Raw genomic sequence first — 14,861 nt, forward strand, 5'->3', positions numbered from 1 at the left:
TCCTGAATGTTTAAATTGTATCCATTATTTTATTTAATATGCACAAATATGATACTTCATTTTATTAATTATTTTATTTCTTTCCTACAAATGTGATAGAGCTGTCAACGTTATTTCTTTGCAATTTATTAGAAAATGTTTTACACCTCCAACTCCATTAAGTTTGCACTTAATGAAGCAATCAATATTGAAATTATTTTGGTATTTAGCTGTTATTACTAGAGCTGCTAACAACAAGAATTTAGGACATAGCCAGCCATAGCAAAACATCCATGGAAAAGGTCAATAACATCTGGAGCAACAAAAGTGTCCCAAAAACAAAGCTGGTGTGAGCAACTAATAGGTATTTATGGTTGGTTGTGGAGCATGGACTCTGAGCAGATTTGTAGAGAACATAATCAATGCATTTGAAATGCGAGTGTATAGAAAAATGTTAGAAGCCTTGTACAAGGAGCATCAAACAAATGAATGAGTTTTACAACATAAAAATGAAAGACAACTGCTGAATATTATGAAAAAACAAAAGCTCATCTATTGTGACCATATTCGAAGAAGCAGAGGTTTGGAAAACATTACCAATGAAGGAAGAATAGAGGGTAGTAGATCAAGAAGGCATGCAAAGAATGCAATGGCTGGGCAATATCATGGACTGGCTGGACAAGAGTGGCAAAGCAGCTGGAGATTTTTATTGGGTCATCAATGCACTGCAGGTGTATGATACATGATGACAACAATACTAAAAGCTGAGAACTTTAATCTGTTAAAATAACTTTATTTTGATAGTTTCAAATGCCGTCAGCAGCAGTGGTCTTGAAAGATTTATTAAACAGAAAATTTAGTTATACTAAATTAATTTTCTGTTTAATAAATTAGTTATACTAAATATAATATTTCAACCTAAACAAACACAAAGAATGTAAAAGAGAAGATACAAGTGTATCAGTTTCTGTCTGTTTTTGACTATAATTTTAATATTGGTTTGTTTTTAATTAACCCTACTCATTTTTCATACAGACATTTAAACTTCAATTATTATTCTTGTATTCAGCTAAATTGACATCATCCTGTAAACAATTTCCAGAAAAAAGTGTTAATAAGTATGGGATCAAAAAAGAAGCATTTGGATATGAAATTGTTCAAACAAATTTATTAAAACCTGAATGGTTTTTTTTTTTTATATATATATACACATTCTGTTAAATAGCATTTATTTCTTCTAATGTAGAGGTTAGCAAGAAATGAAGCTTTAGAGTTGAAGGTAAGCAGTGTGCCATCTTTGAATGTTAAAAATATTGCATGTTATTTCAACATTTGGCCATATCTTCAGCATGTATCATTACTGTTTATTAATTCCTGGCTTTTACTGCATATTTTAATTTAATAATTTCAGTTTATTAAGACTAAAAATATTCTGACAAAATCTTGAAACTGTTAAGAATTAATGCTAATGGAAGCTTGTTTTTTTGTTTTTTCTTGTAATGTTTCTGAGTAATCTTGAGAATTACTTCATGTGTAACTTCGTATGGCTTGAATTGAAACTTTCTAGGATGTCTCCAAATTTGCAATTTCTTCAAAAGTTTCTTATTTCTTTGAAGAGCATTCTGTGTTATTCAACCTCATTTAAGGAATAACTATAAATATAACCAACAAACAGTACTAAAGATATTGGTGTCTTGGTGTGTGTGCTCACACATAGTCATGCATGGTCTTGTTCACATTCTTGGTCTTGTGACAATATGTTTTTGCAACAATAAGGTTTCTAGGAAATTTCAAAAATTAGCATGATGCTTTATTCACTAATGTCTCTATGAGATTAATACAGTAATTATTTGGAAGTTGGTTTTTGTCTTAAATTTCTTGGGATCATTTCAATTTTTACCTTTATTACTATACCATTTCTATTACTATACTTAGATTTCTGTTTTACATATTCCAACACATTCAAAATTATATAAAAATAGACACAAACGTTCTTTGAAGAAATAGAAGCAAGTCTTGTGATTAAGTTTCTAAATTCCAAAAATTGTGTGTTTGTGTGTCTACACAATGCACTCACATAATGTGAACATATATGTTTGCTTAATTTTTTTTTGTCAGTTTTCAATTGATTAAACTGTTTTTTTATGTTTCTACTAATTAGCTTAATATTTTAAAAACAACTTTCATAATATTTTTATTTTGATTTCTTAGTTCCTTTCTTTTTTTCTTATTCACAAGCTTAAAAACAAAATATAATCTTAATATTCTAAATAGATAGTAAAATTAGTAAAATTTTCATCTCTACTAAAAAAAAATTTTCTTTAGTTTATTGATCTTGGGATCTCCCAATATAATATTCTGATGTATGCATCCTGCATAAGTTAAATGGTGACAAGTGAAAATTTTGTATATATAATAATAAATCCCACATGTACTAATCCCCATTTTTTTCCCATCATATTAGACTATTTTCCATAGTTAATATATAAAACGAAAACTTATAACTATATTTACAAAATAACATATATAGTTGGTATCTGATGATGTTTATATAGTGGGTTCTCTCACTGATTTTGACATTTGAGGTTCCAACAGTCAATTATCAGACTACTTATGCGAATGATTTGCTTTCAGTAGTGAAGGCTTGTGTAAGACCAGCCACACGTTTTGGAAAAGTTGATAGCAGAAAGTTGATGCAAATATTTGCCATGAACTCAATGAACAACATATTTCTCTTCCTCCTGGACAGTTTAACCCTGGTAGGTTAAATGTGCACCCAGATAGCAAATCAGAAATTTCTGTATATGTATGTAGCTAGACTTAAGTTGTGTAGAAATGAGAGTTGATCTAATGTTTTCTTGTGATTTAATCAACAAATCACTAGGTCAGAGTGAACCTGGTACACCTCTAGGACAGTTGTCTTTTTTTTTATTCTTTAAGCTGAGAAAGAAGGGCAATAAGTTTGTGAGCCTTCCAGACTAATAAAATTGCTATTTTGGCTTAAACTTCTGTTGATCAGTTTGGGGAAAGAAAATATAGGTAGGAAAATGTTCTAGAAAGCTTCATTTCTGGGACAGAATTTATAAATAAATATGTTTAACCCTTTAACATTCAGATTATTCTGTCAAATGTAATACTTATTTATTTGCATGCATTATCTCATAGCTTTGAGATTTTGATGTGTTTATTTTTAGAATGACATTGTAGGGTAGGTATGAGAGACCAAATCTAGCCAGTTTGAACAAAAAAACAGAGAATATTTTGGTTGGATATAGCTGGTTCAAATGCTAAAGAATTAATACTGAGTTTTTTATGTACTAAAGAAGATAAGAGTGGCAGTGTTAATTGTAGTTGTAATAGAGATCAGCCTAAGAGTATTGACTTATGTTTATAACTAATTTTAACTGTACCTTTCTCCACAAGTATGTATGTGTGACCTTTATAAAGTGACTGTTCAACATAGTGTAAGCTGTATTTGAGGTTCTTTCTGTATTTACAACATTCGGGCTGTTGAGAAACATTTATGTGTAGGTATTTGCCAATTTATCACATTTCAACATTCCATAGAAGGATTTGAATTAATCACCTCGAATTTGCATTAGTTATGTAGTGCTTCGGGTGTTTACTGCTTTCATACCTATTTGTAACTAGCTGAAGTAATCTGTTAAGAGTTACTGAGTACCAGAAACATTCTGCTGACAAAAACTATGATCCGTTGACTCATCACCAGGCTGTAATTTTTTAATTTATTGACTGTAATGAAGAAGTCATCTTAATGAAGCACATTTCAGCAGTGTGATGCTCTCTGAACCCAAATTGATAAGAACATATCAATAATAACATACTGATCGTTTTCATGAATTTCATGTCTTCATACTTCAGTAGGGCAATGGAATAAAACATTCTTCTGTAAATTGCCTTCTTTAACAAGTCTTGTATATATCTAAATTTGTACCCTCATCAAATCTATGTTCATCATCATAATGATCTGTTTGGGTTCTTGGCAGAACAGAAGCTCTTCACAACATTCTTCTGTATTTTTCTTTCATATGGTCATCTTTGGTTGTCTTACTATATGTCATATTCATCTCACATGTCACAATTTGTTGGTCAGTAACTCTTTTTTTGGCTTTATCCTTGAGCTCTATATTACTCACAATCTCTGGATACCTAATGTTTAAGATGTTTCTGTGGTACCTGTTCATGAATTTTTGAGGCTTTCTAAATATATTTGTTCAGTTGCCATTACTCGGCACCACATAGCAGGATGGATTTGATGTTGCTATTGAATATTCTTTGCTTAATATGTCTGAACTGAGACTTTGCTTTCTAGATAAAATTTTGAATGTTTGCAGGCTACACTCAATTTTTCATGTCTTATTTTGATGTTCTTTGTATTTCAACTTGCAGACAGCATGCCTCTTAGATATATATAAAACCTTTCACTTTGTTCAATTTGTGATTTCCAACCATGACAAAACTAGGGTTGTTATATGTTGAACTACTGTGATTTCTGTCTTTCCAGCATTAGCTCTCAGTCTGGGGTTTTTACTTCTATCTCTGATAGTTTTTTTTTTCTTTTTCTACATATGTGAGCAAATATTTCTCAGATCCTTCAGATCAATGGTTCTCAACCATTTTTTTTTATCTATGGATCCTTTCATTTCTATTTTATTCTAGTGGACTCACACCCAAGCTATTTGATGTTTAAAAACTAGTTCTGTAAAGACTTCTTTCAAAATTTCTATTTTGCTTTTCACACATTAATTTGTGGAGGTTGAATTAGGTAAAATGTTTGAGAAAGAAATTTGGCTGCTTCTTGCAATAAGTACACCTAAATTAAGATTTAAGTGACCCTTAAAATAATATGGACACCATTTACTATATTCTTATGTAGGCCCCTGAAGAATTTTATATGGACCTTGTTTGAGAACCATTGCTCTAGATCCTCCAGAAGCTTCTCTTGCTAAAAGAGTTGGCACAAGCCTAGCTTAGTACATCATCCATTCAATCATCTTCAAGGTTATCAATGATAATAGACACAAAAAGAAAGAAAAAAACACGTCAGGTAGAACTCTGTGAGTGAGTTTATATTGCCCTTTGTCTTCATGGTTGTTTGCTGGTTATAAACAAAAGTCTCATTCAAATGGTATCATTTATTTCCAATTTTCAACATAACCATGTCCAAGCTATATGTTGTTCAGTAAAAAAACTGGAAGATTATTACTTTGTTAGGAAACAGATGAGGGTTGGTGTCACGAAGGGCATCCAACCATGGAAACTTTCTTCCAGTGGAGTATCAACTGATCCATGCAAGCATGGAAAAGTAGCCACTAAAACAATGATGATGATGAATGTATTTCTGCTATGTGAGTTATAATGTTTAAATTTAAATTCCAGGAACATGTGCCAATTGATTTTGAACCCCACCAGCCTCGTTTGTATCGTGTGGGACTTGGAAGAGGTTACCTAGAACTACCACAAGGTAACATCTCTACTTATTTATTGTTTGTTAATCAATCTATTTAATTTCCATTCACACACTACAGTATTTATAATCCTATTAATAAAAGCTTATCACTTTTCTGAACACATTAAGCTGCAGTTTTGCAATTATTGCTGATAGCATGTGAACCAGTATTAATGAGACTACTAATATTATTGATAGTTAGTTCACCTGTATGTTAAGCAATATTATTGATATTATTCATGAAGATTATTCTTTTTCAGACTGTAAACCTTATTTTTAGAGATGAAAACAATATTAATACATTTCATTATCTCTAAAAGTGAAATTATTAATTAGACTTTACATTTGCAAGCAATACCGCTTACTATCAAGAATTCACTATCTTAGATTTCACAGCCATGTATCACCAATCTTCTTATGATTATAATCATTTTAACCCTTTTGTTACTGTATTTATTTTGAGATGCTCTGTGTTTCTTTCAATTACTTTAAATATAACAAAGAATTTAGTAAAATAACTTAGTTATCATTCAGCTAGTGCTAGGAACATAAATTGTGACTAAGGTTTGGTGGAAGATTTTAATTCAAAACTTATGAAAACAAGACATTTGTACTCAGAGCCAGAGCCAGTTTCAGCCGGGTTGGTAACGAAAGGATTAAAGTGCAAGCATGGCTGTGTGCTTAAAAAGTTTGTTTTACAATCATGTAGTTGTGGGTTTAATCCCACTGCATGTTTCCTTGACTTAGCCAATAACCTTTGAGTGGAATTTGATAGATGGAAACAGCGAGAAAGCCATTTTGTGTGTGTGCGCATGCATGCATGTGCGCGCACATGTGTATGTGTGTCTTTCATTTATGTGTGTCAGTGAAAGATAAGTTTTGGTAAAAAGCAAGTCCTATTCCAACAAAGTCCTTTGTACCATGTTACACTCACTGTCTTGAAACTAATGTAATGATCCAGTAATCTGTTGGAAAATTGTTTACTGATTGCAGTATTGAATAAGTAAATATATAAGCCTTCCCAAACAGGTAAAAGTTATGAGGAAGAAAAATCTAGAAAATTTGGTTACAATGTTTTGATGTCTTTGACTTCCTGCTGACATTAAACCATACAAATCCCTCACATGTTGTCATATGTTAGTGTACCAAAAGGAAGGATGCAGGCTTAGCTGGGTGGAGGTGCTTGTCTCCCCCTTGTAAACATAAGGACACAGGAAATGTGTCAAGGCCGACAGGAAGCGGTGCAGCTTCCTAGGTCTAACCAACAGTAGTATTATTCCCTTCAGGGGACTGTCACATTAAGTTGACAGCATACAACTACTTCATCGTATCACTACTGCATAAATCTCTCTGAGAGATTTAGAAATGTATTATTTCTAAAATTAAAACTTTAGTTTCAGAGTTTGGTATAAATGTGATGTATCATACATTAGGTTGCATACATTTCCTTTTAATCAATAAATTACTGAGGTATTAATTCCACCTCTAGTAACTCATCTGCTGAGATGAGATTTAGAAAGTCCATCTGAAAGAGTGATGGTCTGCATAATAGCTACCTAGTTGTAAGTAGGGTCCCTACAGGCATACATGTCACCACTGTGTTAACAGTTTATTACTTTATAGTACTGACCTCAACTTGCTCCTGAAGTCACTCCTGTGAAAAAAATAAAATTACTTTCAGTAATATTATTCAAGGCTTGTTTAAATTAATACACCAATAATTTGTATCATTGTTACAGGAACAAGATAAAGGTGTTTTAAAATATTTTTAAAAAGCTTTTTATTTAACTATCTTTAATTTTGTTTATTCTTTTTAAACATTTTTTTTCTTTCTTCTTCAATTCATCATTGTTATTTCAGTTGAAGTTCATCATGGTCGACTAGAACAGAAGCTACTTGATACAAAATGTGTATATATCTTGGATTGTAATACAGACTTATTTGTCTGGTAAGTATTACATGAAAAAAGAATTAACCTTAGTTTACAGCTGGCATATTTTATTTAATGTTGATGTATACTGAATTATAACTTAATGGATTTCCTTGCTACTTTTCTTAACTAACAGGATAGGAAAGAAATCAACTCGGCTTGTTCGTGCTGCAGCTTTGAAATTATCTCAAGAAGTCTGCGGTATGCTGAAACGGCCTTCTTTTGTGACTGTCACAAGATGTCTTGAAGGGTAAGTTAACAGTTTGTCCCTGTTGCACATTGTTCTGGTTTTTGAATTGTCATAATCTGGACATTTTAAAAAACTTTCCCCTCTTAAATATAATGGCTTAATCTATAAATATTTACTTAATTTATAGATATTTACTGATGCTTATAACTAAGATTTCAGATATGGTAGTTCAAAACTCAAAGCAATATTTCTAATGGTGTGGTGACATAGTGATTAATGTGCCTTATTACTGTCTCAAAAGTTCACAAATTAAATTTTGTCACTGATGTTGTGAAAGTTTCAGCTAACTCTATCAATAGGGCATCAGCCTACTACAATAAATTTAACCGAATATACTGCTTCATGGGCCATTGTGTTCTGTAAGTATTGCATATTAGCCTGACAGGCATTTATTATTGAAGCAAATATATCAATGTTCTTCCAATTAAGTGTACTTTTAATAAATTCAAAGACCGTCAGGTGTCTTGGAGAAATTCCAAACCTGGGTTCTCATTCCCAAGGTATTTTTCGATGTTTTGTTGGAATTGAACTCAGAATCTTGGGGTTAGTAGCCCACGCTCTTAACCACTATGCCATATGTAAATAATGTACTTTTTTTTTAACTTCAGCACTGTTGGATCCAGTTCACTAAATATGTATTTTCCTCTCATTCTTTGTCTTGTACAATGTTCTTCTGTGTGCCATTAACCGGAAGGAAATCACCATCCTCAATTTTTTCCTTTAAGTTTCTTTAAAATATGAAAATAACTGAATTGATGAAATATTCAAAATAATAAACTCAGTTTCAATATCTTGAATTTTGGATTGCTCTAGATTGTGAGGAGCTAAGCAGAAACTTTATGACTAATTAATTATTAATACATTATCCTTTCCTGATTTACGAAAATCTTAGTATGATATTGGTAAAAAAAAATCTTTTAAAGATTGATAATTTTTCTTTATATCTATTTTAACCATTTAGCATGTAACAGCAGTGATGATGATATTGAAACATAAAGACTTTCCTGTATATCATTACTGTTGTAATAAATTCATTCTTTTGAATTGTTTTCAGAACTGAACTACAGATTTTTAAAACCAAATTTGTTGGTTGGGATGACATCATTGCTGTTGACTATACCAGGTCTGCAGAATCAGTCATTAGGAGAGGTGCAGATATGAAGGTAAAGACTTACAGTCAGATTAAATTTTCCAACTCAGATTTTGAAATTATTAGTCACTATTGACCATGCCTGTACCTGTGTGCCCTATTTACTGTGTCTATCCACTTCTCTAATTATCTGTCACCCTCTTTTACATTATTGGAAAGTCACCTACCCACCCACCCTTTTTGATTCTCAAGCCCTATTCTTTCTCTTATATTCACCTTGTACCTTGAGGTTGTGCCCTCACCAGTTCTTTCTTCTCTTTCCAGCTAGGGAAGCCATGTATTTCCTCCCTAGCAAGACACCTGTTCTTGTCCTATTATACTTCAACCTCTCAACATCTGGCACAAAACCACCTCCCTACACCTCAACTCAGCTGAGGGGATTTTCTCTTACAAGTTATTTGGTAACCTTACTTGTGCTAGTGTCACAAAAAAAGCACCCAGTACACTCTGTAAAATTAATTGATCAACAGAACAGCTGGGCTCATGGAAGTATCATGCAAGTGGCTGAGCACCACTTAGTAAAATGATTGGTGTTAGGAAAGTCATCCAACTGAAGAAAACATGCAAAAGCAGACACTGCAGTTCAGTGCAGTCCACTGGCTCATTGGTTACTGTCAAACTGTCCAACCTACATCAACATGAATGACATATGCTACATGATAATGATGGGTGCCTTTATGTGCCAGGTACACAACATTGGTATCGGCCACAACTTTGATGTCACTTGGCTTGACAGGTCTTCTCAAACACGGCATATCGCCAAAGGTCTCCGAGACAATGACAAATGACCAAGACCTTTGGCGATACGCTGTGCTTGAGAAGACCCATCAAATCAAGTGAAATCATAGTGTGGCTGATGTCAGTGTTGTATAATTATCACTCATGCTGGTGGCATGTAAAAAGCACACTTCAAATGTTGGGCGATAAGCTGTGAAGACCTGTCAAGCCAAGTCGAATCATAGTCGTGACCGATACCAGTGTTGCATAACTGGCACGTAAAAAGCACCTTTCAAACTTTGGGCCTCATGGAGGCAATGACAAATAACCGAGACCTTTGGTAATATACCATGCTGGAGAAGACCTGTCAAGCCAAGTGAAATCATAGTTGTGTTCGATACCAGTGTTTTGTAACTGGCACCTGTGTTGGTTGCATGTAAAAAGCACCCACTACACTCTTGGATGGTTGGCATTAGGAAGGGCATTCAGCTGTAGAAACCATGCCAAATCAGATTGAAACCCAGCTTACCGTCCAACCCATGCCAGCATGGAAAATGTCTGTTAAATGATGATGCTGATAATGATCGTGATGAAGTGAAATCTGCAAGAAGTATTAAAGAAAAATTTATACACAAAATAGAAGTTATCGTACTGTAGGTAGAACCTGTCTGATACCAAAATTTTGATTTCTAATTATAACCATTTAACTGATTTTATTAAAAGATTTTCATTGATAAAAGAGATGACCTAAGGGAAACCTTTTAAAATATGTTTCCATCAGGCATGAAATCTTATGTCCCTCCTCCTCGTGCCAACAAAAGAGCCCCTATGTTATCACCTTAATCTGTTAGATATTGTGGACTCTCCCCTTGTAAATGAAAAGTGAGTGTTCTACAAATTCTTGCTGAACAAACTGTACAGATGATTTATTTATAGTGATCAAATGTCATCGTTTAACATCCGCTTTCCATGCTAGCATGGGTTGGACGATTTAACTGAGGACTGGCGAACTGGATGGCTGCACCAGGCTCCAATCTGATCAGGCAGAGTTTCTACAGCTGGTTGCCCTACCTAATGCCACCCACTCCGAGAGTGTAGTGGGTGCTTTTACATGCCACCAGCATGAGGGCCAGCCACCACACTTAAAATGGTGTTTTTTACGTGCCACCTGCACAGGAGCCAGTCCAACGGCACTGGCAACCATCTCGCTCAAATCTTTTTTTTCACGTGCCACTGGCACAAGTGCCTGTAAGGCAATGCTGGTAACGATCATGCTCAAATGGTGCTATTTACATGCCACTGGCATGGAAGCCAGACAGCTGCTCTGGCAATGATCACGCTCGGACGGTGCTGTTAGTGCTCCACTGGCACAGGTGCCAGTCATTGAATTTGGTTCAATTACAATTTCAATTTCGATTGCCTCAACAGGTCTTCGCTAGCAGAGTTTAGTGTCCGATGAAGTTAAGGTATGAATAAGTGAGCTGGCTACACCCCTGGCAGAGACCACGCATTATAGTCTCACTTGGTTTGCCGAGTCTTCTCATGCACTGCATATTACTTACACTGTCGAGTATGCACACTGACATTACACATCCATCGGAGAATACTGGCTTCATTTTCCTTCCATCAAATCTACATTGCCTGTACAGGTGCACAGTGTGCCACATATCAGATGTTGAAGTGATCACAAAGCAATGTGAAATGATGTGTCTTGCTCAAGAATACAATGCACTGCCCAGTCTAGGAATTGAAATCACATTACATGCCTTCACTACTTAATGTAACACCCTAATATCCTTCACATCAGACCCTACTATTAAGAAAAAGGAAAGATACATTGGATAATGTATTCCTGGGTACCCTTAAAGAGGTAGAATGATCATAAATTTGCTCAGTATTAGCTGAGTTCTCATTGTACCTGAGAAGTTAGTCATTTATGTGATGAAGATTCAATTAATTTTTCCAAAGTTTTATGACAATCATTTGAGCATCAAATAAATTGCTTTGCAGTAATTGTTCTGGATCTCTGTGTTCTTGTAGTCAAACTTAGAGAGGAATCAGCTCTTCCAGGTCTGAAAGTGCCCTAGTCATGCTATATGCCATTGACTTCATTAAGAGTTGAGGTCCCAAGGCAAGACACTCTTTTCCAAAGTCAACCCTGAGTCTCATTAAAACCAAATGTTGTAATATTTAATCCAAAGTTTTCTACAAGCACTGTTTAGTTAAAGGTATCTGAATTCATCTTTCATGAATTTATATTTCTTTCAGGTGATAATGGAAAGAGACAAAATTAAAACAGATTTATCTGCTCTGTTTATTCCACGACAACCTGCTATGTCACTTGAAGAAGCAGTAAGTATTCTAATATTAGTTCTCTTAGCATTCCCCCCCACTCTTCTTTTTTTTTATAGTTTTTAGTACCTTGAAGAAAGCAAGGAAACCTATTTTCACAAATTGTACAATAAAACTAGTTCAATTGAAATTGCATTTTACATACCAGTCAGTCATTATTTCTCTTCTTGACAAAATATTATATCACTGACAGAAAATTTTGAATTTATTTTTATGAATTATGATTTTATAATTTGTACCAGATATGGTTACTTGTTTGAAATTTTGTAAACAAATTTTGTCTTTAAAAACTCACAAAATTTTCTTTTTGTAAACTTATTAAATAACAGAAACCCATTCACATCTCCTCATTTAATTCTATCCGAAGTGATATTATTCGAAGACTACAATAATGTGAAGTGCATGGTCTGTGGTGTATAACAACATCCAATAATCTTGTCAATACAGTGACACACACATACATGCATAGATATATGTATATACATGATGGATTCTCTTGTTGTGAATGGCAAATGAGGGTATCTCTTGAGGTCTGCTGGTGCCTTCAAACCTTTTGGCAAATGGAACAAGTTGAGGATTCAGTTTGCTTGAGTGCTTGTAAATCATTTACTATGTGTCTTCTTGAGTGGACTGCAAGACCTGCTTTGCCTTGTGCCACAAAACCACAATGACAGGTAAGGTTTCCATTTAGAGGAGCAGCATTTTACCAGTGTGCCTTCATGCTGCACGAAGTTGGTCCTGATGTTGGAGTCGACTTTGCTCAAATCTTTGAACTGAGGAGAAGCAGGACTTGCACCAGATCCTGCATTCTGATGCTTTGTTTTCCCAGGAAGTAAAGGGAATGTTGCATCACTTCAGATTGTCTTTGAAGTGCAAGAATGGCCTTCCAACTGATCTTCCTGTTAAGAATTGGCCAAAGAGAAGTTGCTTCAGAATTCTGATACAATCATATGTGAGAGATGACTTGACCATCTACAGTGTATTTTGATGAAGATGGCTTCAATACCTGATATGCTGCATTTTGTTCATATATATATATATATATATAGATATATGCTTTATTTAAAAGCAGCAGAAATATAACAAAAAGCTGTTACTCAGAGTTTCACGTTCCCGTTCATCGGACAGTTTTGTTAAAAATGGGAGGGAAATGACAATGCAATCAAAACTAATATAAATTAAAAAAACATGGATCTGTTTCATTGGTCGTTTCAAATAACGGTCTTAGGTATGCAATGAACAAAATAAACAAAACAAATGAATTCAATATAGATTCATCCTATTTTTAAAACATCAAAGAAGACCTTAAATTGAAAAGTGGATTCAAAATACATATTGTAAATAATTATATTCGAATTATCGCTCAAATATAATGAATGGGAGAAAGAGAATTTGCTGAAAGTCGACCCAACAGAGGGACTAGCTATCCAAATTGACAGTACCTTGGTAGATAAAGCAATTATGGGTATGAAGACAGGGAAAGCCCCCAGCCCATCAAAAATCACCGCAGAGATGCTTAAAGTATCTGGTGGTGTTGGCTATAGTCTAGTTAGCCATATAGTCATACCCAATGACTGGTGTAGCAGCACCATAGTCAACTGCTACAAAGGTAAAGGTGATGCATTAGATACAAATAATTACAGAGGTATCAGGTTGTTGGATCAAGTAATGAGAGTCACGGAGAGGGTCATAGCCCAACTAATTAGAGAGAGAGTCAGTCTAGATGAGATGCAGTTTGTGTTTGTGCCAGGGAAAAGCACCACTGATGCTGTATTTCTGGTAAGACAGCAGCAGGAGAAATACCTAGCCAAAGATAAACCTTTGTACCTGGCTTTTGTTGACATAGAGAAAGCCTTTGACAGGGTCCCCTGATCTTTTATCTGGTGGTCAATGAAGAAACTAGGGATAGATGAATTGTTAGTGAAAGCTGTACAAGCCATGTACAGGGATGCTGTCAATAAGGTGAGGGTTGGCAATGAGTACAGTGAAGAATTCCAGGTAAGGGTAGGGGTCCACCGAAGATCAGTCCTTAGCCCCCTCTTATTCATCATAGTCCTCCAGACAATAACAAAGGAATTCAAGACAGGATGCCCCTGGGAGCTTCTCTATGGTGATGAACTTGCACTAATTGCTGAGTCACTATGAGAACTAGAGAAGTTTCAGGTGTGGAAGCAAGGATTAGAATCAAGGGCCTTAGAGTCAACCTAGCAAAACCAAAGTCTTAATAAGTAGGAAGGCAGACAAACCACAAATCCCTTCAGGTAGATGGCCCTGCTCGATCTGTCGAAAAGGCGTAGGTAGAAACTCCATAAGATGTACCCAGTGTAAGCTATGGACACATAAGAGGTGGAGCAATAAACACTGAAAATGTGCAGAGAACAGCTTCCGTCACAGTCCAGTGGGGAAAATCTACAAGTAGTTGATAGCTTTCATTACCCAGGTGACCAGGTCAGTAGCAGGGGTGGATGCTCTGAAAGTGTAGCTGCTAGAGTAAGGATAGCCTGGGCAAAGTTCAAAGAGCTCTTACCTCTGCTGGTGACAAAGGGCCTCTCACTCAGAGTAAAAGGTAGACTCTATGATACGTGTGCGAACAGCTATGCTACAGGACAGTGAAACATGGGCCGTCGCTGCTGAGGACATGCGTAAGCTTGCAAGGAATGAAGCCAGTATGCTCCGCTGGATGTGTAATGTCAGTGAGCATACATGACAGAGTGGAAGCGCCCTGAGAGAAAAGTTGGACATAAGAATTATCAGATGTGGTGTGCAAGAGAGATAACTGTGCTGGTATGGTCATGTGTTGTGAATAGATGAAGACAGCTGTGTGAAAAAGTGTCACACCCTAGCAGTTGAGGGATCCTGTGGAAGAGGTAGACCTTGGAAGACCTGGGTGGTGAAGCATGACCTTCGACAATTGGGCTTCACCGTGACTGAGACCTTTGGAGATATGCTGTGCTTGAGAAGACCCGGCAAGCCAACAGAGACCATAACCGTGGCCTATGCCAGTGCTATATAA

The 14,861-nt window shown here is 35.2% G+C and overlaps 1 protein-coding gene across 2 annotated transcripts in view; it reads left to right on the forward strand.

The window, feature by feature from the left end:
* LOC106873839 (protein flightless-1 homolog) overlaps window positions 1–14,861 on the forward strand; it is a 70,205-nt gene that overhangs the window by 36,069 nt on the left and 19,275 nt on the right. Inside the window, exons 22-27 of one of the 2 annotated variants that reach the window (XM_014921352.3) lie at window positions 1,226–1,258; window positions 5,380–5,464; window positions 7,310–7,397; window positions 7,516–7,629; window positions 8,684–8,792; window positions 11,765–11,848. In XM_014921352.3, coding sequence (XP_014776838.1) covers window positions 1,226–1,258; window positions 5,380–5,464; window positions 7,310–7,397; window positions 7,516–7,629; window positions 8,684–8,792; window positions 11,765–11,848 — 513 coding nt within the window. The remainder of the gene's footprint in view (window positions 1–1,225; window positions 1,259–5,379; window positions 5,465–7,309; window positions 7,398–7,515; window positions 7,630–8,683; window positions 8,793–11,764; window positions 11,849–14,861) is intronic. The other variant, XM_014921353.3, reaches the window with a different exon arrangement.

Source organism: Octopus bimaculoides, chromosome 7, assembly GCF_046866305.1.
Source record: "Octopus bimaculoides isolate indiv1 chromosome 7, ASM4686630v1, whole genome shotgun sequence".
In the NCBI taxonomy this organism is placed as follows: domain Eukaryota; kingdom Metazoa; phylum Mollusca; class Cephalopoda; order Octopoda; family Octopodidae; genus Octopus; species Octopus bimaculoides.